This window comes from Zosterops lateralis, assembly GCF_965231275.1.
Source record: "Zosterops lateralis genome assembly, chromosome: 20".
Lineage (NCBI taxonomy): Eukaryota > Metazoa > Chordata > Aves > Passeriformes > Zosteropidae > Zosterops > Zosterops lateralis.
The window spans coordinates 837,717-860,703 of record NC_139780.1 but is presented as its reverse complement, the minus strand read 5'-3'; the positions used below and the strand labels follow the sequence as shown (position 1 = coordinate 860,703).

General features: G+C 50.0%; 1 protein-coding gene across 15 annotated transcripts in view; it reads left to right on the top strand.

Moving 5' to 3' along the window:
- ZNF618 (zinc finger protein 618) overlaps positions 1-21,674 on the top strand; it is a 124,868-nt gene extending 103,194 nt beyond the window's left edge. For 11 of the 15 annotated variants that reach the window (XM_083876138.1, XM_083876137.1, XM_083876139.1 and 8 more), the window contains 5 exons: positions 1,078-1,134; positions 7,276-7,320; positions 12,097-12,174; positions 17,123-17,224; positions 17,997-21,674. In XM_083876138.1, the coding sequence (XP_083732264.1) occupies positions 1,078-1,134; positions 7,276-7,320; positions 12,097-12,174; positions 17,123-17,224; positions 17,997-19,513 (1,799 nt within the window). In that variant the 3' untranslated portion in view covers positions 19,514-21,674. The remainder of the gene's footprint in view (positions 1-1,077; positions 1,135-7,275; positions 7,321-12,096; positions 12,175-17,122; positions 17,225-17,996) is intronic. The other 4 variants (XM_083876134.1, XM_083876147.1, XM_083876142.1 and 1 more) reach the window with 2 other exon arrangements.
- Positions 21,675-22,987: the final 1,313 nt, after the last annotated feature.

Below are 22,987 nucleotides of genomic sequence, written 5' to 3'. Positions count from 1 at the left end.
TCTCCAGGAATCCAGCTGTGCTCAGTTGATGTATGATGGGGTACCTTGGTTAAGCTCACAGCCATCCAGCCCTCCTGGGGTAGAGCCTTATTCTCCCTCCTCCCCAGGCTCCTGGCACTCCAGCCCTGTCAAACAGGGGGTGTGGAAATCCTGCTGCCAAGGACCAGGTGCTTGAGCATAGACTTTTCAGAGGGGAGCCAAGATGTGGAGAAAGGATGGATGGGGAGATCAAGCAGTACTTGTGCTGTGTCTGTGTATCCTGGTGGAGCAAAGACATTTACAAGCAGCAAAGATCGAGGACTGAAGATAGAACAGCAGTTTGCAGGTTACAGTGATGCTGAGCCTGACTGTTTATTTAAATGTCACTGTAACCAATGTCCAGCTGTTTGTGCAGTCACCAAATGGAGGTCACAGTGAACCAGATGTGTGTATGTGAGACCAAAATATATGTGCTAGAAGGAATGAAAATCCCCTCCACTTGTGCAGTTTCCTTGCAGTGTTAAGTCCAAGTGGTGGTAACTGAACATAACCAGTGGCCTGGACAATTTCGTTCAGGCCTACCACATATAGAGGATTTTTTTACAAGGTTTTTATCCTGCCTGTATATTGCCCAGCCTTCCAGTGGGCTGATACCATTCTTCATGCTCCCTAATTGGAGCAAAAGTGACAGACCAGATGAAACATAATTTTGGCATCTTGCTGCAGAAATAAATAAGCTGCCAGCAAGAAAATCCTGGCTTCTCTCCGTTCCTCATCCAAGAGAAGCAGAATATGTGGTGTTGGCAATGCCTCTGGCTGGAATGGGCAGATAAGGGGTGGGATATCTCCCTGGAGCAGGTTACAGTGTCTCTTGGGGGTTTTATCTGACTCAGAAACAAGTAAGGAACCACATTGAAGGAACCAGAAGCTTTCTGGAATCATATTGAAAAACAGTAATGTGATGTTGGAAAAAACCCATTTGTGGTGGCAGAGTGGGTGATGGGGAATGGGAAAAAAAAAGTTGTTTGTTGCTAAAATATTGTGTGTTGTGTTTTGGGGAACAATCCTGTACTAACCCATCATTCGCCACAATTGCAGCTGGTCATTCGGGGACGGAAAAACCTAAAGAAAAGAGGTGTAAGCAGAACCCTTCAGGTGAGCTTGTCTCTGTTTCAGGCCCTTAGTCCTGTTCCTGCTGGTCAGTCAGGAGCTCTTGGGGCTGCCAGGCCCTGCTCAGTGAGCCCAGCCTGGTTTCAGACAGGACTCAAGGCAGGGTAGTCACTGGCTATCAGAGTTCCCAGCCTGGCTGCAGCCCTGGACATGGCCCTGTCCTGTCAGCAGCTCCTGTCTTGTCTTCTGTGGGGACTGTCAGTGTTTTGGAGGGTTTCAAAGCCTTTAAGTGCACATCTGTAAATGCCAATATATCACTTGGGGCCCTGACTCCTCTGGAGCCCTTGGAAAGCAACAGCCTGAGATTGTACCTGTTTTATTCCTGTTAAACCCTGTACAGCCAACAAAGGAAGGGCAGAAATATCTTCCTCATTTCTGAAGCCAAGAAAGCTTCATTTGTAAACCTGCTGGCTGCTCTTGTCAAGTTTTGCAGGAGGGGAGATGAACCTGTAGCATAAACCTGCTCAGGAAGCTGACAAGGAACACACACAAAGAGTGGCTGTACTGAACAGTCCAAGACTTCAGTTCTCTCTGAACTCTTAAATACTGACCCACTGTTGCTGTGACACATCTTCCAGACTCTCCTGCCATCTCCTTGTACCAGCTCACATCACACTCATCCTCCTCAATCTGTTTCTTTCTGGACTGCAACATTTAAACCACACGAGTGAAAGTTCACAGCAGAAACCAAAACAAAGCCAGGAATTCTGACAAGCTGAGTAGCAAGTTTCGTGTGATTTGCTCATCTTGTTTCCCTGTAAGGAACATTTCTGTCTGCACCACATGTAGTGTCAGTTTATTTTAGTGGCTCAGTTGGGGGCCTGGCAGGATGCTGAGGAGTTGCAAGGTACTCACCTAAACCTTTGATTGAGGCAGGAAACCTGAGGAACTCGAGTGAGCTGCCCAGGACTGGTTTGAGGGGCGTTGGGCTCTGGTTAGAAGCAGTTCCTTTCTGCATTAAGCAGCTGACATGCTCCTCAAAGCCAGGCTGGTACATGGGGACATATAAACTTCTTCCCTTTTCCCATCCTTTATCTATCCTGCATCCTCTTTTCTTCCCCAGCCCTGTTTTCCCTCTTTGGCTCCATTTTTGTGCTGCTTCCTACATGTCCCATTCAGTGCTCTTTTCCAGCCTTTGCACCAAGCCATTTCTCCTTTAATTCCTTCCAGTTCTCAGGAGTCCCAGTGGCCTCGCTGACAGCAGCCTGGGTGAGCATCACTGGTGCTCAGAGGGGCCCTGGAGAGCTCTGAGTGTCCAGGCAGAGCTCTCTGTAGCTGCCTTTTGGAAGAGCTGACATGTCCTGCCTCCCCTTTTTCCTTCTTTCCACAGCTGTGTCTCAGTGGGTGGGACAAACACCTTGTGCCTCAGTGCCACACGTGGGATGGGAACTCTTGGGTGATTCTGGCACCATTAACTTGTCCCCTCTTGTGCTCCAGCCAGCAGATTTCTCCCAGGCAGGGGAGCAGGTGGTGGTGATGTGGTGGGGAATGACAGAAGGACGGAGACTTCTGTCCTCCCACTCCCATCTGCTGTTTGCTTGTCACCAAAGTGCTGCTGTAAGGAACAGTCACCAGGTTGGGGAGGTAAATGTAGGTCCCAGCTGAGCAGCCAAGAGCTGTGTGGCTTGGCCTTGTTAAATGCCTGGTGGCTCTTGCTCTCTGTGGGTGTGAGTTTTGTGTCACAGGCTGGGATACAGAAATACCCAAGAGAGCAGCAGGAGTTTTTTAGGCCACCCAGCTGGGGACATTCTGCTTTTTCCCCATGTCACCATCCTGACTGCAGTGGCACTGACCCCTTGGTGTCTGGAATGAGGGGCAGGATGAGCAGAGCAGGGAGGTCAGCAACTAAAACTACCTAAAACACCCTGGGGTGCAATGCTGTAGGGAGTCCTGAGTGGGAATAAGAATGGAACTAGAATGGAAAAATGTTGGATTTCAGATGTCTCTTCCCTATGCACACAAGCCCAGTCCTTGTCACAGTGAGTGCAGGTACCTGACATCCTTATCTGTGTGACCTGGCACCTGGCTGCCCATAAAACAGCAGCTCTGTGCAAACACTCAAACAAACAGCAGTGTGGCACACACTCCTTGGGCCTGATTTGAGTTCAGCTTTGTCTCCCAGCAGGGTGGGATGGACACAGGGAGTGGGTGAAGGACTCCAGCTGCCATCCACATTATGATTGGAGAGCATCCTTTGTGCTCATGGAAAAGAGTCTCCACAGCCACTTGAACTGGCTTTTTGATGATTTAAAAATAGCATCCTGCTAAAATGTTCCAGTTGCTCCCTTGTGCTGCCTCAGGAGCACAGGCAGCAGAATCCCAGGTGACAAGGAGCTTCTGTTCATCCCCTGCTGAACCAAGGGAGGTCCAGAAAGCAATGCCATGACCTGGTGCTGGAGGGTGGGATTGGCTCACTGGGATGGAGAGCAGAAGCTGTTATTCCTCAGGGTGCCATAAAGCTGCTTTCAAGGGAACTCTCCCTGGCAGGGGTCACTCTGCTGACTCTTGACACTTGCTGGGGTTTTCTGGTCTGAATTCTCAAAAGGCCAAACAATATTTCAAGGCCAGCTCGTGCAATGTAAAGGGCAGTGATGGTCAGCCTGAACATGGGTGGGGAAATTCCCAGAAAGGGGCAGAGCTGAGTGTTGTGTGCCATAGTAAATGTACCTGCCTTCCTTTTCATCCATGTGTGGTTGGAGAGGATTCTTTGGCTGAGGCTGGGCCCTCTGTCACCACAGAGATCCCAGGTTTTGGGATTTCCTCAGGGTCTCCTTCCTCTGGCTCCAGACAGGGACAATGACCTTCCTCAGGCACAGGAACCATCTCTAACTCAGCTGTTTACAGCCTAATGCAACTCCAGCCATTGTTTTGGGCACTGTGGGTGACTCCTTTGTGAAATGAAGGCTCAGAGGGATTAAGGAAATTGTGAGAATCCAAGAAGTAAAATAAAAGCAAAAAATGAGAAAAAGGCTCCTTAGTTTCAGCACCTTCAAATACAGCCATCAAAGGGGAAATCTAATTGAAATTGTCAGTGTTTGTTGAAGTCTGAATTTCTCCATGTTACGGGTGTGAAAGAGAACAGTTATCATTATGTAGGGAATTGGGAAATATTTTGAACTTTCGAGGTTGATTTAAGCTGTATAAATATGTCTCAATTTAATCTGCTGCTTTAGGGAACTATTACTGTCAGAACTTCCAGTGCAACAAATTGTAGCGTTTAAGAGTTTTTAAAATGTCAACGCTTTTCATTCCTATTTACACAGGGAAGCTTTGCTTTCCAGCACTGTTTATTCCAGACTGGGGAGAGGGTCAATAGAAATGTCTTCTTCTTTTGAATCACTTCATGCCAAGCTGAGATGAGATTGAGACCAAAAAAAAAATTGATTTAGAGTAAAAATTCTTGGAAAAGCCTGGGAATCTCCCATTGTCAGGATTTAAAGGATGCAGGGCTAGATTTTAAAAGTGGATTTTCAGCTTTCTTCCCTTCTGCTCATCCCCTGTGGTCCAGCCATCACACAGCCCATCTGGGGGGGTTTCTGCTGGAAAGACAGAACTTTTAGGATGCGATTTCTGGTGGGTGAGTGCAGCTTTAGTGTTTGGGGCGTAATAATTCTTGATTACTCTCTGCAGTGTGAAATTAGCACAGGCAGCCCCCGAGCCTCTGCCTCCTGAGGTGCACCCAGCTGCCTCTCAGGCTCTGTCAGCACAAATATAATTTCCATTAACATTCATCTGCTAATGTTCTCATCTGTGGTTGGTTTGTGGCTGCTACAAGTCTCCGTGGAGTTGGGAGAGCCAATGGCCAAATTTGAGGGGTAAGGAAAAGGAGAAGGGGGAGTTGTTCTGTGAGTTCCTGCTCTGTGCACAGCACAGGGAATGCTGATGCTGGGGCAGCACAAATGCACAAATAAGCAGAGATGCATTTTCAAAGCAGCCTGAAGTGCTGTGCCCAGAAGGAGGGTCAGGAGCTGAGTGCAATTCCCACCAGGAGAATGAGAGTCACACAGGGAGAGGTTCAGTTAAGAGGGTGTCACTTTGCCTGGTTGCATAAATAAGTCACTGTGTCCACTGGGCATTTGTGTGGAATTGAGGTTTTCTAGGAATGAGCTGTTTATTTCTGGTGCCACATTCATTTAAGCTGTTCCAGACTTCTCATGTTCAACAGGCAACTTGCAGACAGGAAGAAATATATCTGGGTTCAAATAACCACTCAGCAGCCAGTCTCTGTGGGTGATATCCTGCCAATTGCTCCAGGGCCTTGGGACACCAGGGAAGAATTGAGGCAATCCATATGAAAGCATTGAGGCAAGGAGCTGGGGCAGGGCTGAGGACTGCACTCTGCAAACACAGATACTGGGCTGGGCATGGCAACAAGAGTCCCTGAGAGAACAAAGTGTGGGCAGAAAAGCCTCAACTCTCATTTTGCCTGGACAATCTATGGAGGGAAAGATTACAAAGCCCCAGTGCAAGGTGATTTATCATTAATCAGCCAAACTCTGGCATTTCTATGATTGTTGCCTGTATAGGTGGCTTTAGTGGAAGTGACTGTGCTGTAACAAGGACCTCACAATGCATGGATAAAAAATTGTCCAATTATACATATGAAGAACAGAAAAATCCCAAGAGTCTTCCTTCACATCAAAACAGTTGTATTGAGTACCTGAACTGCTGTTTCATACATGTGAGTAGGAAGCCAAGCATAACAAGGACACTGTGTCAGCCCTTCTGGCTGGAGAGCAGCCAGAGGTGGTGCTGAGAATTCCTTGGGCTCTTTTAAGTGCCACTGCTGGGCTCTGTGCCTGCTCCAGATCAGATGCTCTTCTTGGGGGATAGTGAATTTGGGCTTTGCCCCTCAAAAGCTCTTGTGCAGCTGGGCTGCTGCAAGAGCTCTGGAATGTTTGGAGCCATGGAAGGTGCCGTGGGCATCCTTGTCTTCCCTGGTACTTCCCAGAGCAGGGGCCAAGCACACAGAGAGAGAGGGGAGTGCCTGGAGGAGCCTGCCCTGTTCAGCTGCTCAGCAGGGCCACGTTGGGGGCTTGTTCCAGTGAAGATCCTGCCCCAGATACAGAGCTGAGCAGCTGCAGGAGCCCCTGGAGCACTGCTGGCTGGTCACAGTGTGTGAAGTGATCAGCAGCATTCTGTATGAGCTGGTGCCTTCCCTGTGTCCCCTTTCCACAGCACTGTCCACTCATGTCTTTGCCAAGCATCATCCATGCCTCCATCTCCATCCCTTCCAGGCTGGCCCTGCCCTCTGGAGCCCTCTGCAGCAGCTCAGGCCCTCAGCACATTGGGGTGTTCAGCAGGAAGCTCACTGTGTTGGACCCATGCAGTTCAGGAGGGCAGTTTTCCTTCCAAAGAAACCAGGCCAAGTCTATCAGAGAGCCCTGAGAGCCTCAAGTCATGGATGTGCCAGCTCACAGCCTTCTGGAAATGCTCTGAGTCCATGACTGAACATTTAACATTAATAATTAATGATTTCTGGCCCTAAAGGACCTCACCTGGGAACTGTAGGAAACCACAGATGGTGTGAGGTGCTGGGATCACTCCCTCTGCTCCAGGACAGACAACTCCTGGATGCCCCAGGGGCAGCCAGCACCCAGTTTTCAGTCACACCTTACAGAAAGGCAGCCTGCAGGGTGTGCTGCATAGGAAACGTGCATTCTCAGCCTGGAGTAACTGCACTGCTTAGGAACTCTCTCCTTTGGCATCCAGGGAGAGGGAAACACCCTGGTTTCCTCCCAGCTTTAGATTAAAGAGGCTGCATGGTGAAACTGGGAATTTGCATCTGGAGCACCAAAGAAAGCCTTTGTAAAGGTTTTTTTGCCCTGTAGCTTTTCTTTGCTGGCCTCCCTCCTTGTTTCCATTGCTGTAGCGTTGGGTCTGTGTTAAAATCTCTGGACATTTTTAATTGGACAGGAAAGATGCAGAACCCTGGCCATGAGAAACTGAGCAAGGGAGAGAAAATGGGCCTGTTGGATTTTGTGGTAAATGGAGCTCCCATCCCACCCTGGATAGCTCTGGAAGTGTGGAGTAGGGATAAGGAGCAGGGAGCAGATAGGCAGAGCAGTGTAGAATGCAGCGAGGTCTCTGCCAGTCTCAATATTTAAATCTCTTTCTTTTTTGCAGAAACCGCCAGTCCCCTGATTTCAAATCCTTTCCCGCTTTTACGAAGTAAGTGTGATGGATGTCTGTGGTGCAAAAGGCAAGGACTGCCCTCCTGCAGCCCTGCTGCCCTGCCCTCTCAGCAATTCTCATCAATAAATGGGGTTTTTTATTATGAGTCCAGGTGTCAAAGAATAAAATGCCCTCACTTCTGTGGCTCTGGCGATTTAAGTGCAACAGAAATCCTCCAGGGTGTTTCCATGCAGTCTGAGGTTACCAAATCACTTCATATTCAGTCTTCAGGGAGTTTTTTGTGAGCATGTTCTGAAACCAAGATTTGAAAATATTGAAAATAACCCATATTTAAGATACATTTACACACAGAAGAACTTGTCATCAGGGCTCAGCTCAGTTAACACCTTCACAGTGCCAGTTCTAGGAGTATGGATTGGAAACAGGGAGCAGGAGTGGGGAGAGAGCAGCTCTGGGATGGATGGACAGTGGTCTCTGCTGGAAGTTCTGCCCTCTGGCCTCGATGCTTTCAGCAGGTGGAGCTTCTCCCTTTGCCTTGCAGTGTGTTTGGTTCCCAACATTGGGATTTGGGGTGGTAACATCTGTGCCAGCCTGGTGATGTGGGCCAGCCCTGAGAGCTGCACCCTGATCCTGACCATGGTGGGGAGGACATATGTTCCTCCTCTTACAGACCTGAGAGAGAGGCAAGGGCTTTATTCAGACCTCGAGTTCATGCAGGAAGATAAACTCAATTAATGCCGAGACATTTGGCAAGGGTGGTGAATTTGGGACTCCCCTTTTCCAGACATACTCCAGAGCACCTTGTTGCCTCTTGCTGTCTGAGCTGGCTGGAAGTGGCAGAAGTTTTATTTGCAAGAAACTTCCACTGATTTTGGGGTGTGCTGGTGATTTTTGTAGGAGCCTGCTGCTGGTTCTCCTGCCTTGTCTCATGGGTTTGTGTCAAAGGGACACAAGGTGCTGTTACACTGTTAGTAAAGCTAAAGCCAATGGAAACACTGGGTGGAAACGCTGAGAAGTTTTCCCCACAGTTGTTCTGCATTTTATTTTTCACCAAGATGAGGACAGAAGTGTTGAAATGTGGCTCTTTTCTGCTGAGGAAAGAGCAGCCTGGGAGGCTGTCCCTGCTGAGCCGTGGTGTCACCCTGCTGGGTGTCTGTCACTGCACAGCCACCTCAGGGCACTTGCTGTTGAAACTTTCTCTTAAAGCTCCTGTTCACTCCTGGCTTCAGACCAGGCTCTGCTGTTTTCCCTGGCTTGGATGTGGCAGTGAGAGTTAACATGGAAATTAGAGTGATTTATTTAAGCTAAGCACAGGCACTGGTTTTCCTCTGCCTTGGCTCACACAGCTGCTGCCTTGCTCACTGGGTAAAGCACTAATAAAAGTGTCTAATTATAGCCTTGGGGAAAGATGTTTTAAATTGTGCAACCAGATGTGAGTGTTAGTTCTCTGTGGTTCAGGACACTGAAGAGGTTTCACCAGCTGCTGGTGGGGAGCTGCTCTCAGAAAAGCAGGACACAGGGGGCTGGTGTGGGCAGCACAGAGGGGGCTCAGCTTCCCTTGTGCACCAGCAGCTGGGAGCAGAAGGACAGAGAGCAAAAGGGGAGCTCAACCTGAAGGAGAAAAGGTCCCTGACCCATAAACCTGAGTAAGGAGGAGCTGAAATTCCCAGGGGGAAGGAGGAGCAGAGGTCCTGCAGTGGTGGGGGGAGCTGTGCTCCCAGGAAGGAGAATGAGACACAGGTGGGTGTGCAGAGCAGTTTGGACAACTTCTCCAGTTTAATTTGCAAGAGAATTCAAAGGGAGGAGGATTTGCTGGATTAGCAGTGCAGGTGAACAGTTCTTTTCCAGCAGTGACTTTTCCCTGGTTTGGGATACAGATTGCCTCTTTCTTCTCTCCACCTTCCAGATCCCTCTTCCTCTTCTAGCCCTGGCACATCCCACCCTCCTTCCAGCCAGCCTGACTGTTCCCAGCTCTGCACTCTGGAGCATGAGGAGCTCAGGAGCTGAAAGCTCAGAAGGATGAGGGTTGAGAGAGCTCTGGGAAGTGAAGTGAGTTCATTCATTCCCATGAGAATTCTGCACATCCTCCCAAGCATCCCTTCCCCTGGTCCCAAGAAGGACTTTGGAATTCTTGGGTGAATTTAAATTTTATGCTTATTTTTAACGTGCCTCATTTTTATTTGTGGCAACCTTAGGCTTCTGTATATCCTTGTCTCAGAATTATTTAGAAAATACTTTAGCATTTTCAGAACATGAAAGCTTTTGAAAGCAGGTGGTGATTTTGTTTCCAAAGTTGGACATTTCTGCAGTAGAACAGAAGGGGCATCTTTTGGAATTGAAAGGGAAATCAACACGATTTTTTCTAAGAATCACAAATGAGAGGCTTTACCAATTCACTGAGTGCACTGAGCATCCAGAGATCTGTGGTGCCAAAGGGAGGAGCTCGAGATGAAGAGCTGTGGACGCCTTGGTGGTCACAGCCCTGCTGGATGCAGATGGGAGAAGCCAGAAGAGACTGGGCAGGGGTGAAGGGGAGAGCTAGAAAAATAACACAAGTTTGTGCTGATAAAATAGCTGAGAATACAGCAGGAGGGAAGTGAAGCAGCTCAGGGAGACAAAGTGAGCTGAGAAGGAAATGAGTGTGAAAGAGGAGAGCAAAATGAGTGTGGAAAATGTGCAGCTTGGAGAGGCTGGCTGATGGGAGGGCTTGCCTGCTGCTGAGGCTGGAACTGAGCTCAGGGAAGAGCTGTGCTGGAATCCTGCTCCCAGGGCAGCTGGGGGCTTGTGTGGGGGCAGAGAAGGGCCCTGGGTTTTCAGTGGAGAGCTGAGTTCTCCCAGTTCTTCTCCCTCTGCACTGCAGGAGGGAATGCAGGTGTCTGCTGAGGTGCCAATGGCACAGGAGAGCTGCTGTGTCCAGGGCACTGCGGGGTGACATCTGCACTGGCAGCACCCAGAGCTACAGCAGGGTCTGTTCTCCCCTCTGGTGGAGGGGCAGGGGCTCCAGCAGAGCAGAGGGGCAGAGAGAGAGAGGGTGACAAACTCTTCTGACCCAGCAGGGGCCTGTCAGCAGCAGTCAGCAGGCTCTGGGGAGTGTGGCAGCTTTCATTAGATCATTCACACGTTAATTTAGATGCTTGGAGGGGCAGTCAGGCCCCCTCAGTTTGAGATGTTTCCATCTGAGCAGTCTGGGCTCCAGCAGCAGCAGAGGCACAGGTGTGTCTGTAGCACAGGTCACTGGCATTGAGACATGAGCCCAAGAGGGATGGTTTGCACCCGCAGGGAACCTTCTCCTCTCTGGCAATTAAAAATAAGTCTAAACAGTTAGATTGCATTGTATCACAGCTACCTCACTGCTGATGATTTCAGCAGACACAGCTAGTCCCTGTTAATTCCCAAGGAATAAATCCCTGTGTGCCACTCAGCCATCCAAGTCTTCTCTTTTCTGCAAGCACAGTTACTTGAGTACCAAACCTCCAAACTTCCATGGTGCAGCAAAGCCCAGCAGCAGCATCACAAGCAGATACAGTGAGTTAAAGCACTGAGCACAACTCCAGGCAGAGCTGGCTCCATCATTTCTGCAGGTTCTGTGGGAAAGTTTTAACCTCACAGCATAAAAATACACCTTATACAGACTTGTTCGTGCTCTTTTTTATGTTTTTCCTCAGGGATTCCTGTAGCCTTGAGGTGGATTCTGGGTTTTGCTCCCTGAGATAGGCTTCTCACAGGGTTTAGACAGCCTTGTGCTTCCCTGGGTTTTGGTTCTTCTATCCTGGGTGCTTCTGCTTATTCATTGATACAGAATATGTTTTTCCTTTTGAACTTAGAGCTAGGCTTCTGAAATATTGTAGCAACAGACCCTGCTTGGTGTGTGTATCCAAAACTGTTCATATGCCAAATGTGTTTGTCCATTCTGCTGCTCCAGGACAAAATGTCCCAGGGAGAGGTGGCAGTGCTGGTGTGGCTGCAGGGACAGAGGCCAACTGCAGTGTACCCAAATTTCAGCTCTGTAGTTCGAGATCACATCTGTCAACCAACTGTCACTCTACTGATACAGTTTAAACAGGCAGCTGCAAACATTTGCTGTTTGGTTAATTCAGTGGAAAAAAAATGCACTTTGAACATAGAACAGGGCTAAATGTGGCTTCCAGCTGATGAGGGAGCTCTGCATCCAGCTCTTTCCTCACTCCAGCTCATCCATATTGCTCTGGCACATGGCTCTCCTGCTCTGCTCTCAGCCTTCAGGCACAGCCCTGGTTCCTGTGCTTTCTGCCCTCCAGCTCTGCTTCCCTGGCATCCTGCTGCCACCCAGGCCCTGACACTCACCAGTCCCTGGTCTCACTGCACTTGGTGACAGCCACAAAGCCCCAGCTGAGCTCCCCCATGGCACTGCTCCACCCCCAGCCTCTGACCACAGCATTTGTCACAACCCAGTGCTCCTTGTCTCACTCAGGAAAGGCAGCAGACACTGGGATTTGACAGGACTGGATTGAAGATGAATCCAGCAGGCTTTGCACAGGCACAAAAGCAGCAGGGACCAGCAGATACCAGCCTGAAGAAACCCTTGTGCACATCCCTGAGGTGCCCACACACAGCAGCAGCTGCTTCCTGCAGTGCTCTGCCTGTCCCTGGCAGTGAATGAAGTGCAGCAGCAGCAGGAGGTGCCCAGCCCAGGCCAGGCCAGCCCCAGGCAGGGGGCAGAGCCCTGCCCTGCTCCCTGTGCTGTGCCCCACAGCTGTACACACTGAGGTATGCACCTGTGCTGCTTCCCTGCAGACTCTGTGTAATTCTTCTGAACTCATTTCTCCCAAACAGAGCCTTACACCTGTGGAGCTTGTGGAATCCAGTTCCAGTTTTATAACAATCTCCTGGAGCACATGCAGTCCCATGCAGGTAAGCTGGGCACTTCGACTTGCTGCAAGCAGAGAATTAAATAAATTACATTAATTCTGTGCTGCTGCCTGGTGCTGACCCTGATGTGTGTCCCTAGAGTTCTCAGTGCCCCACCATTCCCCAGCCCCAGTCATTTCACCTGCAACAAACACAGTCATCTCTCAAAGGCTGGAGCACACAGGCTCAGGGTGTATTGTAAATTCTGCCCCTTTCCTTAGGGAGAGAGGGACTGTGCCATGTCAGATCAGAGTCCATCACACTCCTCATTGCCTTTATCCAGAGCTGTCCAGGGAATCCTCATTGCATAAGCTCCTACAGCAGGTTAATTCCCCACAAAGGGGTGGCTCTCAAGGAAGCAAACAAACCAAAACCATTCACAGGGCAGCAGAGCCTTTGCCTGTGAAGCAAGTCCTGTCCTGTGCCTGTATCTCCTGGAGTACCGCAAAGGACTGAAATGTGTTCTTGGAAGAAGAATTTGCCATTTCAGCAGCTGTGTTCAGTTCCCTCTCAGCTACCTGCAAATGAGAATTCTTAGGAGTCATTCCAGTGCTTTGTTTCTAAGTCACTGGCTTTGTTTCCTGTCTTGATACATAAGAGATGATTTTAAAATTTCAAAGCCAAGCCTGTTTCAAAGACAGCATTCAACATATTCAAAAATGTAGAAACAGAATTAATTTTTATTGGCAGATTTTTTTTCTTTTTTTTTTTCTCCTGAATAAAAATTCAAGTGCACTAACACAGTTTTAAGAACAATTAAACCCCCTTTGACAGAGCTGTGCTCTCCAACAGGCAACTGCTTTATTGAGATGCAGATGCAGTGCAAGGCCTGAGGAAAGTGGCATGGGAGGACAAGAGGATGGAGGAAAAGCATTTTTTTTCTTTTTGTAACAATAATGTTAATCAAAGTTCTCTTCCTCTCTATTTTAGTTTTAGCCCTAATTTTAATAGTGTCACTTGAGATCTTCATCCACGAGGTTCCTCTATTCCAGTTCAGTTTCTGTTGGCAAATCTTAGTGCAGGCTTTGTGTGTTGTTGAGCAGCTACTTATCATCTGTGTAATGTTACAAAGACTTTGGGAGCACTTTGTTAGCAGAAGTGTGAGTTTGGATGGGGCTTGGACCAACCTGGGATAGTGGGACGTGTCTCTGCCCATGGCAGGGGTGGGACTGGATGAGTTTTAAGGCCTCTTCCAACCCAGACCAGTCTGTGTCCTGTGGTTGTTCCCCTGGGTTACTTTGGCCACAGAACACGGCTGCAGGGAACAGTATCTGTGATTGAGTTGCTCTCACATCAGAGCTCTGTGAATGGGTAAATCCCCTCTGCCCAGATCAGGATTTCTCTTGGTAAACTCTGTTTTCTCATTGCTTCCTGTTCTGTTTGCCAGTCCCTTCCCCTGCCTGGCTGCCTCCTCCTGAAGTCTCACTGCTGCAGTGACAGAGTGTCCATGTCTTTTAGCTGCTTTCTGCAGGCACCACCAAGGCTGTGCCCTGGGAAAGGCACTGTCCCCTCGTGTGGCCTCTCTGGGGGTGGTGTGTTACCCCTGCCCTTAGAGGGGCAACACCTTGTGATGTGGGTGTGGACCCTCACAGGGGACAGCAGGCAGCAGCAGCAGGTCAAACATGGAAGGCTCTTTATTATCTGACTCCAATTAACTTATATACCCTTTTTACAGAGGGCCCAGATTGGCCCAAGGAGGTCACAACCTCCCATTGGTCACTCTTACTTTCAATCAAGTTCTCTCTCAGAGAACAACTATGCAAAACACAAGATAATTTCTAAGAATACACATTGTTTACATCAAGCAGCGTGAGAACGGTGCTGCAAAGGTTCAAACACTTGAAAGCAAGAAATGCAGGGGCATCAACCTCTCCTCTTCCTCCCCGTGTGCAGCTGGGGAGAGCAGGCAGAATTTGCTGCTGTGGGATGAGGGCAAAACCAAACCAGAGGCAGGAAAACTGCAGTCAGTGTTGGTGGGTGTCCAGCTCTGGGTGTTTTGTGTCACAGACAGCACTGGAGGCACACAGGGCCTGCATCTGACCTGGCAGCACTTTGTTGCCCTCAGGCTGACAGGAGGTTGTAGTGAGGTGAGGGTGTTGGTCTCTTTTCCTTGGGAACAACTGGCAAGTTCAAGAGGAAATGGCCTCGAGTTGTTCCCGGGGAGGTTTAGGTTAGAAGGGTTCTCAAGCACCCTGAGCCCAGGGCAGGGGTGAACTCACCATCCCTGGAAGTGCTCAAAGAACATGTGGATGTGGCACTTGGGGACATGGCTTAGTGATGAATGTGGTGCTGGGCTGCGCTGATGGTTGGACTGGGTGATTTTAGAGGTCTTTTCCAACCTAAACAAGTCTGTGATTCTGGGATTTCCATATCCAAGCATTGCCCCAACATCTCTGAAGTCTGGAAGCGCAGGGACCTTGCAGTGTCAGCAGAACTGGTGGCACAGGATGCACAGGCTGGGGACACAGTGATTTATCCCTGCTCAGGGAATGTTTCATTACAGGAGAGAGCCAAGAAGCCTGCAGAGGTCAAATGCTCCCTCAGTTCATGTGTTCAGCAGCCCAGTTTGGTTTGTCCTGTCTGATGTAAAGGGCTGATCTCTTCCACTGGCTGTGCTGCCTCCCCTGGACCCTTCTCACAAGGGACAGGAGCCAGGGAACACACTGCTGGCCTCCAGAAGCAAAATCAGGGACATTCTGGCTCTTGAGTCGTTCAGAGGGCTGAGCCTGCAGGCTGGAAGGTAATAAGGAGAGATTATAGCTTCATAAAGCAGCCACACGGTGAGAAGAAGCAATTAGAATGTAAATTGGGTGCTGAAAGGCAGAAATAGAACAGCAGAACACCAGGCAGAGGAATTTGTTCTGTAATTACACTGAACAATATACAGCTTTGACTCCCTTTAGAGTACTTTGTTCAGGTCGAGTGCTGCCATATAATGCCCTTCCTACAATCTAGGACTAAAAAAACTAAAAGGAGGACTAGACTGAACCTGGATTAAAGGATTGGAGGCATGAAGAAAAATTAAGAACCATGATATGTGTAGTTCACAGACTGTCTGATAAGGAAGATGAGGCTGAAATGTACAAATCTCATTAATACCACACTGAATGCCAGCAGATATTTGTGTATAATAAATCCCCTATTATTAGGGAACAGATAAAAGAGTTGTGGTGAGGAAATACAGAGGGTTTCTCCCCCTACCCATCCCTCACCAAGACAAGGAGGGCATCAACCATGAGCAAAGTCAGTAGGCAACATCCAGCATTTTCCTTTGCCCACCCACAGAAGTTTGGAGTTGAAGACACTGGTGACATTGAACTTGTGCTCTTCACATCTCTGCAAAGCCCAAGCTGTGGCTGCAGCCTCAGTGTGGCAGCACTCCTGGGTATCCAGCATGGCCAGGGAGCTCCCTGGGCACACACAGGCCCCAAAGGCTGTCCTGGGCTCTGTCCTGGGTTGCTCTGAGGCATTTTCCAGCCTGTGCCAGTGCATGGGCAGGTCTGGAGTGCCCAGCAGTAAAGGCAGAGGGCTCCATCATACCCCTGCTGCTCTCCCTGCTCTCTCAGGTTGCTGGCACACCTGGAGGAGAGCAGCTCTGCCCTCTCCTGTGTGTGCTGCTGGCCCCCAGAGCAGCCTGGCAGAGCTGTGGGTGCCCCAAGGCACTGCTCCAGCTCGTGCTCCTCTGCCCAGAGCACAGGCAGGGTCACTGCAGTGTGTGCTGCTGTCCCCAGGCTGTGGGGGCTGAGCTGGCCAGGCTGCACTCCCTGTAAAATCACTGCAGAGTCAGTGACTGCAGGTGGCTCCAGGCCAAGGTGGTTCCCGCTCTAGGAGAGGATCTGGCTCTGCCTGGGGGAATGAATGGGTGGCACCTCTGAGTGCAAAAGGAGCCCTAATGGGCCACCTCAAAGAGAGGTGTCTCTGGCAGGTCCAGAATTAGGTGTGATGAATCCAGCTGTGATGAGCAAATGGCCTGTTCTGCTTTCCTTGGGTTTATTTCCATCCTTCTGCTCCACCTGGTCATCAGTCTCTCTATCTTTCTTCTTCCTCTTCCATCCCATTTCACTGTGCACTGTTCCTTCACAGCCTGTTTCACAGCACCACTTTGTATTGAGGCATACTAAGGACTAGAAAGTTTCCTCTGGAGGGTGGGGAGAAATTCTTGGGGCACAGGAGAGGAAAACATGGATACAATACAGATTTAACTGATCTGGCTTGCATTTTCTTGTAAGATCCCATCAGACTGGCAGCCAAAATGTTTAACCCAGTTACACACACAGAAATGTGAGCACAAACACAAAGAGGGGGCACTTGGTGTCTGCAGCCTCAGGGTGGGATGGTCTTTGGTCCACATTCCAGAAACTTTGGCTTTGTGTTTGCAGCCTGAGGCAGCAGTGAGAGCCCAGAGGAGATGGGCCCTTGCTCTTCATAGGGAGGAAATCAGACCTGAGGATTGCAATGAGACCCTCAGGTCCAGAGGAGCTGAGCACAGCTTGAAAACCAAAGCTCTTCCCAGAGAGAAGAGGGCAGCCACCTGCAGTGCAGGAAGTGGCAGGGAGGGAACAGAAGGATCAGTGTCTGCTCCACATCATTTTGGAGCCACATGAATGGCTGAGCTTCCATTCCTCCTGGTGTGCAGCTCCAGTTCCTCAGGAGACATTCCTCAGGGTGTGCTGATGGCATCAGTGTCCCTGGTGCACAGAAAGACCTGTGGCACATTTCAGCCACATTTTGAGAAGTGATAGATTGTAAGCCCAAAGATAGTTTCAAGGTCCCTGAAGGTGCTGTGCCAGCTCACTGAGAGCTGCCTAAAAGCCACAGAGAGTGTGGTAGGTTGTTGTCCCCTTAGTTAAAGGAACGCTACATAAATGCTGAACAGTTGGGTAGTTTCTGCTTCTTTGTGCTTTAAACATTATTTTGTGCTTTTAACCCCTCCCCGTCTCTTGCCTCGCAGCTGACAATGAGAACAACATTGCCTCCAACCAGTCCAGGTCACCTCACCCCGTGGTTGAAGAAAAGTGGAAACCACAGCTCCAAAGAAATAACGCCAACAACAGTGAGTAGCAGCTTCTCACTTTCTCCCTGTCCAGCAGGTGCCTGCAGGGTGCAGCAGTGATGGACACTGCACAAGGCCCTTGTCCTCACCAAACTGTGTTTGATTTCGTCCTTAATTCATGTCCTACCTGGCAGAGTAGAGCACCCCTTCCCACTGCAGGAGTGCAGCAAAGAACCCTGGGGTAGTTGGAAAGGTTTGTGAGGAAGATGCGTTTGGAAATGCATTTGCATTTGGTAGCTCCTGGAAGAAGCTAACTTCTGATCCAGGGTCAGACCTCCTGGCCTGGAGTTAAAAAACCAATCCAGTCTTTATGGTGTGACATAGGCACAGGGTGCCCAGAGCAGCTGTGGCTGCCCCTGGATCCCTGGCAGTGCCCAAGGCCAGGCTGGACAGGGCTTGGAGCAGCCTGAGATAGTGGAAGGTGTCCCTGCCATGGCAGGGGTGGCAGTGGATGGGTTTTAATGTCCCTTCCAACCCAAACGAGTCTGGGATTCTGTGATTTGATGTCCTTCTTTCAATCTGGGCTGAGTGGTGACTATCCCCACACCAGGGACAGGATACAGATCTGCTCTGAACAAGAGCAGGGCCTGTCTCTGCAGGTTCCTCCATGCAGAAACCTCAGGGTAACAAATCCAAGCTTGGAACTGCCTCTTCCATCACCTGAGCACATTCCACCTGTCTGAGGCCCTCCCAGAATTGCTTTGTACCTTGTTCCCTGTTGTATCCTGGTGCTGATGTGGTCCTTTCTGTGCCCTCTTGTGTCTCGGTGCAGCGTCGGCGAGCGGCTCATTGGGGAACAGCGCGATCCCGGAGAAGGAGCGGCAGAACATCGCCGAGAGGCTGCTCAGGGTGATGTGCACCGACCTGGGCGCGCTCAGCGTGATCAGCGGGAAGGAGTTCATCAAGCTGGCCCAGACCCTGGTGGACAGCGGGGCTCGCTACGGTGCCTTCTCCGTCACCGAGGTCCTGGGCAACTTCAACACCCTGGCTCTGAAGCACCTGCCTCGGATGTACAACCAGGTGAAGGTGAAAGTCACCTGCGCCCTGGGCAGCAACGCCTGCCTGGGCATCGGGGTCACCTGCCACTCGCAGAGCGTCGGCCCCGACTCCTGCTACATCCTCACCGCCTACCAGGTGGAAGGGAACCACATCAAGAGCTACGTCCTGGGCATTAAGGGTGTGGACATTCGAGACAACGGTGATTTTATCCACCACTGGGTGCAGAACGTGCTGTCGGAGTTTGTGATGTCGGAGATCAGGACGGTGTACGTGACGGACTGCAGGGTCAACTCCTCAGCGTTCTCCAAGGCGGGCATGTGCCTGCGCTGCTCGGCCTGTGCCTTGAACTCGGTGGTGCAGAGCGTGCTCAACAAGAGAACGCTGCAGGCTCGCAACATGCACGAGGTGATCGAGCTCCTGAATGTCTGCGAAGACCTGGCAGGGTCCACAGGCCTCTCCAAGGAGACCTTTGGCTCCCTGGAAGAGACCTCCCCTCCGCCCTGCTGGAACTCGGTCACCGACTCCCTGCTGCTCGTCCACGAGCGCTACGAGCAGATCTGCGAGTTCTACAGCAGGGCCAAGAAGATGAACCTCATCCAAAACCTGAACAAACACCTGCTCAGCAACCTGGCAGCCATCCTGGCGCCGGTGAAACAGGCCGTCATCGAGCTGAGCAACGAGAGCCGGCCCACGCTGCAGCTGGTGCTGCCCACCTACGTCAAACTGGAGAAACTCTTCACTTCCAAAGCCAACGACGCTGGCGTGGTCAGCAAACTCTGTCACCTCTTCCTGGAGGCGCTGAAGGAAAACTTCAAGGTTCACTCGGCACACAAGGTAGCCATGATCTTGGACCCTCAGCAGAAGCTGCGGCCCGTCCCTCCCTACCAGCACGAAGAGATCATTGGCAAGGTCTGCGAGCTGATCAATGAGGTGAAAGAGTCCTGGGCAGAAGAAACAGAGTTTGAACCCTCAACCAAGAAGCCTCGTGCAGCGGGGGAGGCCGCGGCAGCAGCTCAGGAAGAAGATTGGTTCGGGAAAAGTGAAGTCTATGATTATTTGCAAGAACCTCTCTTCCAGGCCACCCCTGACCTGTTTCAGTACTGGTCGTGTGTTACCCAAAAGCATACAAAACTAGCCAAGCTGGCCTTTTGGCTCTTAGCAGTGCCTGCTGTGGGTGCCAGGAGCGAGTGTGTAAATATGTGTGAGCAGGCGCTCTTGATCAAAAGGAGGCGGCTGCTCAGTCCAGAAGACATGAACAAACTCATGTTTTTGAAGTCCAACATGCTTTAAGACTGTATTTTAATTAAAAACAAAACTTTAAAACACTGTTCCAAACAAAGAAAAAAAAAAAAGAAATTTAAGTTCTAAACACTGTGGACCTCATTATGAATGCCCCTGGAAACCAAGTGCTTTTTTATATATATATAAAAATATAAATATATATAAAATTAAGTTTGAAAGGAAAGCTGAGCACGGGAGAGAGACAGCCCTCTGCCAGGAACGTGCTCCTTTCCATAGATAGTGTGTGGACTTGACAGACTTTCTAATGTTTTCAAGTGGGCAGACGAATGGGAGGCTGATGTTCTAAAGTCTTCAGGCAGCTGAGATCTAAAGTGACTTGAAGTTTCTTTTGTTTCTCCTCCACCCCACCTTTCCTCTTGTCCCCTGGGCCATCTTGCCATGGATAATCAGACTCCATTGACCAGACCAGTTCTGCACTGGACTTTGCTCCTTTGAATAACTGTACACCTTGAGGGCACTTGGCTGCAGCTGATTGTTCCATCAACACCGGTATCTTTAGAAATCAGGGAGGGAGGCTTGAAGGTTTTTTTTTTTTTTTTTTAATTTTATTTTTAACATTTCAATATATTTTTTTTTCCCAAAGAATCAAAAGTCGCTCCTCTGTCTCTACTCCCAGTTTTGAGTTTTTACATGGTAGCAAGTGATTAAAAGTTTGATTTCAAACTAAGAGAAACGGTTCATGGCAGAAGCTGTCAGTAATTGTTACGTTTCTTGGCTTTATTTTTTTTACAGCAAAACTTTTCTAAACTCCCGGTGTTAATTAGCTTTTCTGTGAATTTTGTACATCAGGTGTTCTCAGAGTTGTTCTAGAGTAGCCCATTTGCAATTAAATAATATTCTTATGGGAACCACAGCAGTTGTTCTTGTGGCAAAGCCTAGAAACCAGGAGAAGCAAATGGTGACAGCACTGGTGGCTGTGGGCCACTGGTGAGCTTGCCAGAGAACCCTTGTACCTAAAGCTTTTTATTAAAAACTGTCTCAGTGACACACTAACCACCCTTCCCAAGGCCAAGGACAAACCAAGGTGTATGATTTTTCAGGGGAACAAAGCTCACCAGTTTTGTCAAACTGGGGTTTGAAGGAAGCTTAGAGAAGTGCATGGGCTCAAAGATCCTTCTGAATGTAAGTGCTCCTGATTGAGTGCAAAGAATATCTTCCCTTTTTTTTTTTTTTTTTAATTTTTTTTTTTTTTTTTTGGAATGGTTTCCTCTAGTGGCACGAATGTCTTTTTGATACCTACAGTGCATTACACTACTTGTTCTGTTGCTGACCTGTTCTGGCCAGGAAGGCCACGGGCCCCAAAACCTTCACACGTAACTGGCTCACCCCAAATGCAATTAGAGATCCCCATAAACCCCAAACCATCTTGGTCACTCTGCTGTCCCCAAGGCCAGAGCTCCTGCAGGCACAGCTGGACAGGCTCTGTCAGGTGTGGTGTCTCTTGGACAATTCCCAACCTCTGGTGCCAAACTGCATTTTTCACCGCTGGGACTTGTCTCCCGGAGGAAAACTGAAGCAAATCCTTGTTTTTTTTCAGCAGTCTCTCCTGCTTTCAGGAGCTGTGGAGCTGCACTCCCAGTGGGAGGGGAGGGAGGAGGGCCTGGCCCTGCTGGGGCAGGCTGGAGCCCTTCAGCAGCACGGGGAGTTTGCTGCTCACTGGCAGTGCAGGGGGAGACTGGAGGCCTCTTTGAACTGCTGCTGCTGACCAGATGTTAAACCAGGATCCCACCCGCCCAGCTCTGGCTGAAGAGAAGTTGCAAGTTCCAAGACATGAGAAATATCACACCCAATCTCTCTCAGGCTTTGTGTGCAGATGCCTTGAACCTCACGGGCACTCCCTGACCCCTGCACTGCCACAGGACTGGGGGTCACAGTTTGACACTGGACCCTTCCCCACGCCAGGCTCACGAGGTCAGACCTTGGCACCAGCTGTCCTGCCCCTTCCAGCCCTTTCAGCCTTCCATTGCCTTGAGGCTGGTGTTTGGGTTGACCTCTCAGCACTGTTACTGCCATCAGGCCACAACCAATGTCTCCCAAAATGTTATAACTTTTTGCCTAAAGCACACAGCCTGCCACATGAACAGGAGCTGCCGAGGCAGAGGCTCTTGGGCTCCTCATTTCTCTGGCAGTTGCTGATGGAGGGGTTGTTTGTCGGGCCAGCTTTCCTTCTTGCTGGTTTTGTTTCCTCCTGTGCAAATCCTGCATAGGGCCTGTGGCCTGTGGCAGCACAGCAGTTTGCAGGGCAAGGAGGAACCTGGGACAGACAAAAAATGAACTCCAAGTGAGTGAGTGAGACGTGTGCTGGGCCCACTGGTAGCTGACAGCAGGAGAACTTGGCTGGTGCATGTCCCCAGACAGGATTAGCTGTGGGCACAGAGGTACCACACAGCTCAGCTGGTGGCACAGGGTTGGCAGCTCCTTCTCACCTTTCTGTGTGGTTCACCTGAGACCCTGAGAGCTCTTTGATGCTCAGGGGAACATGCAAAGCCCTTGCATTCCTTTGGAAAGACAGCTCCAGCCCCCAGCCCTCCTTTGCTAAGGGATGATTTCTGTGGAATTGGTGAACTCGGGCTCGTGTTGTCTGTACAAGGGTGGGAAGTGGGCAAGGCAGAGTTAGCACAGCTGTAAATCTCTGGAATTGAGAGTGGGACAAAGTGCAGGGATTTGTGGCCAGCAGTGAGCAGGACTGTGGTGCAGACTGGGGACATGCAGGCAGGAAAACCACAGCCACCCCTACCTCCCATCCCACCTCCCCTTTCCCTTCTCACACTGTGGGTTTGGCACCAGAGCTGGGGTTTCCTCGTGGTGCTGACCAAAGAGAGGGATGGACTGGCCCTCTCCCCCATCCCAAAAACTGCCCCTCTGAGGCAACTCCAGTTGTAGTTGCACTGATGATGGGCAGTGATGTCGGGTAGATGAGATTCTCCCAAAGACTTAAAAACTCAACAGCTGGAAAAGCAAGAGGAAAGCTAAAGGCCTGAAATGGAGCATTCTCAGAGGTGGGGAGGAGAGGGGCTGCTTTGGTAGCCCCTCCTCCAGAGACTCAGTGGAGGAAGGTGCAGCTTTTCCTGACTCTTGCATACTGGTTGCAGGGTGCTCAGCTCAGAGGAGCTGTTTGTGCTCCAGGCTCTCTCTGGGTCACTTGGGCCTCAGTAAAAGCAGAGAAGCACATCTGTAGCACATGCATTTACCTTAAATGCCTCCTCTTCCTACTTCCTTCTTCAAGGCTTGAATTCACATTCTATAGGGATCAAAAACGCTTTACCAAGGTCTGAAATTTGGAAGCTCTTGTTTGCCAGGTTGCTCCAACCCAAGCTGCTGTGTTCCTGCTCTGTGGTGCCTCAGGTGTGTGGAGCAGCCAGGGAGCACTGCTGCTCCTGGGGTGAGACTGCCCAGGAGAGGCTCTGAGTTTGTCCCTTTGAGCTGGGAGAAGTCCTCAGAACTGGGATCATCCCCTGGTGG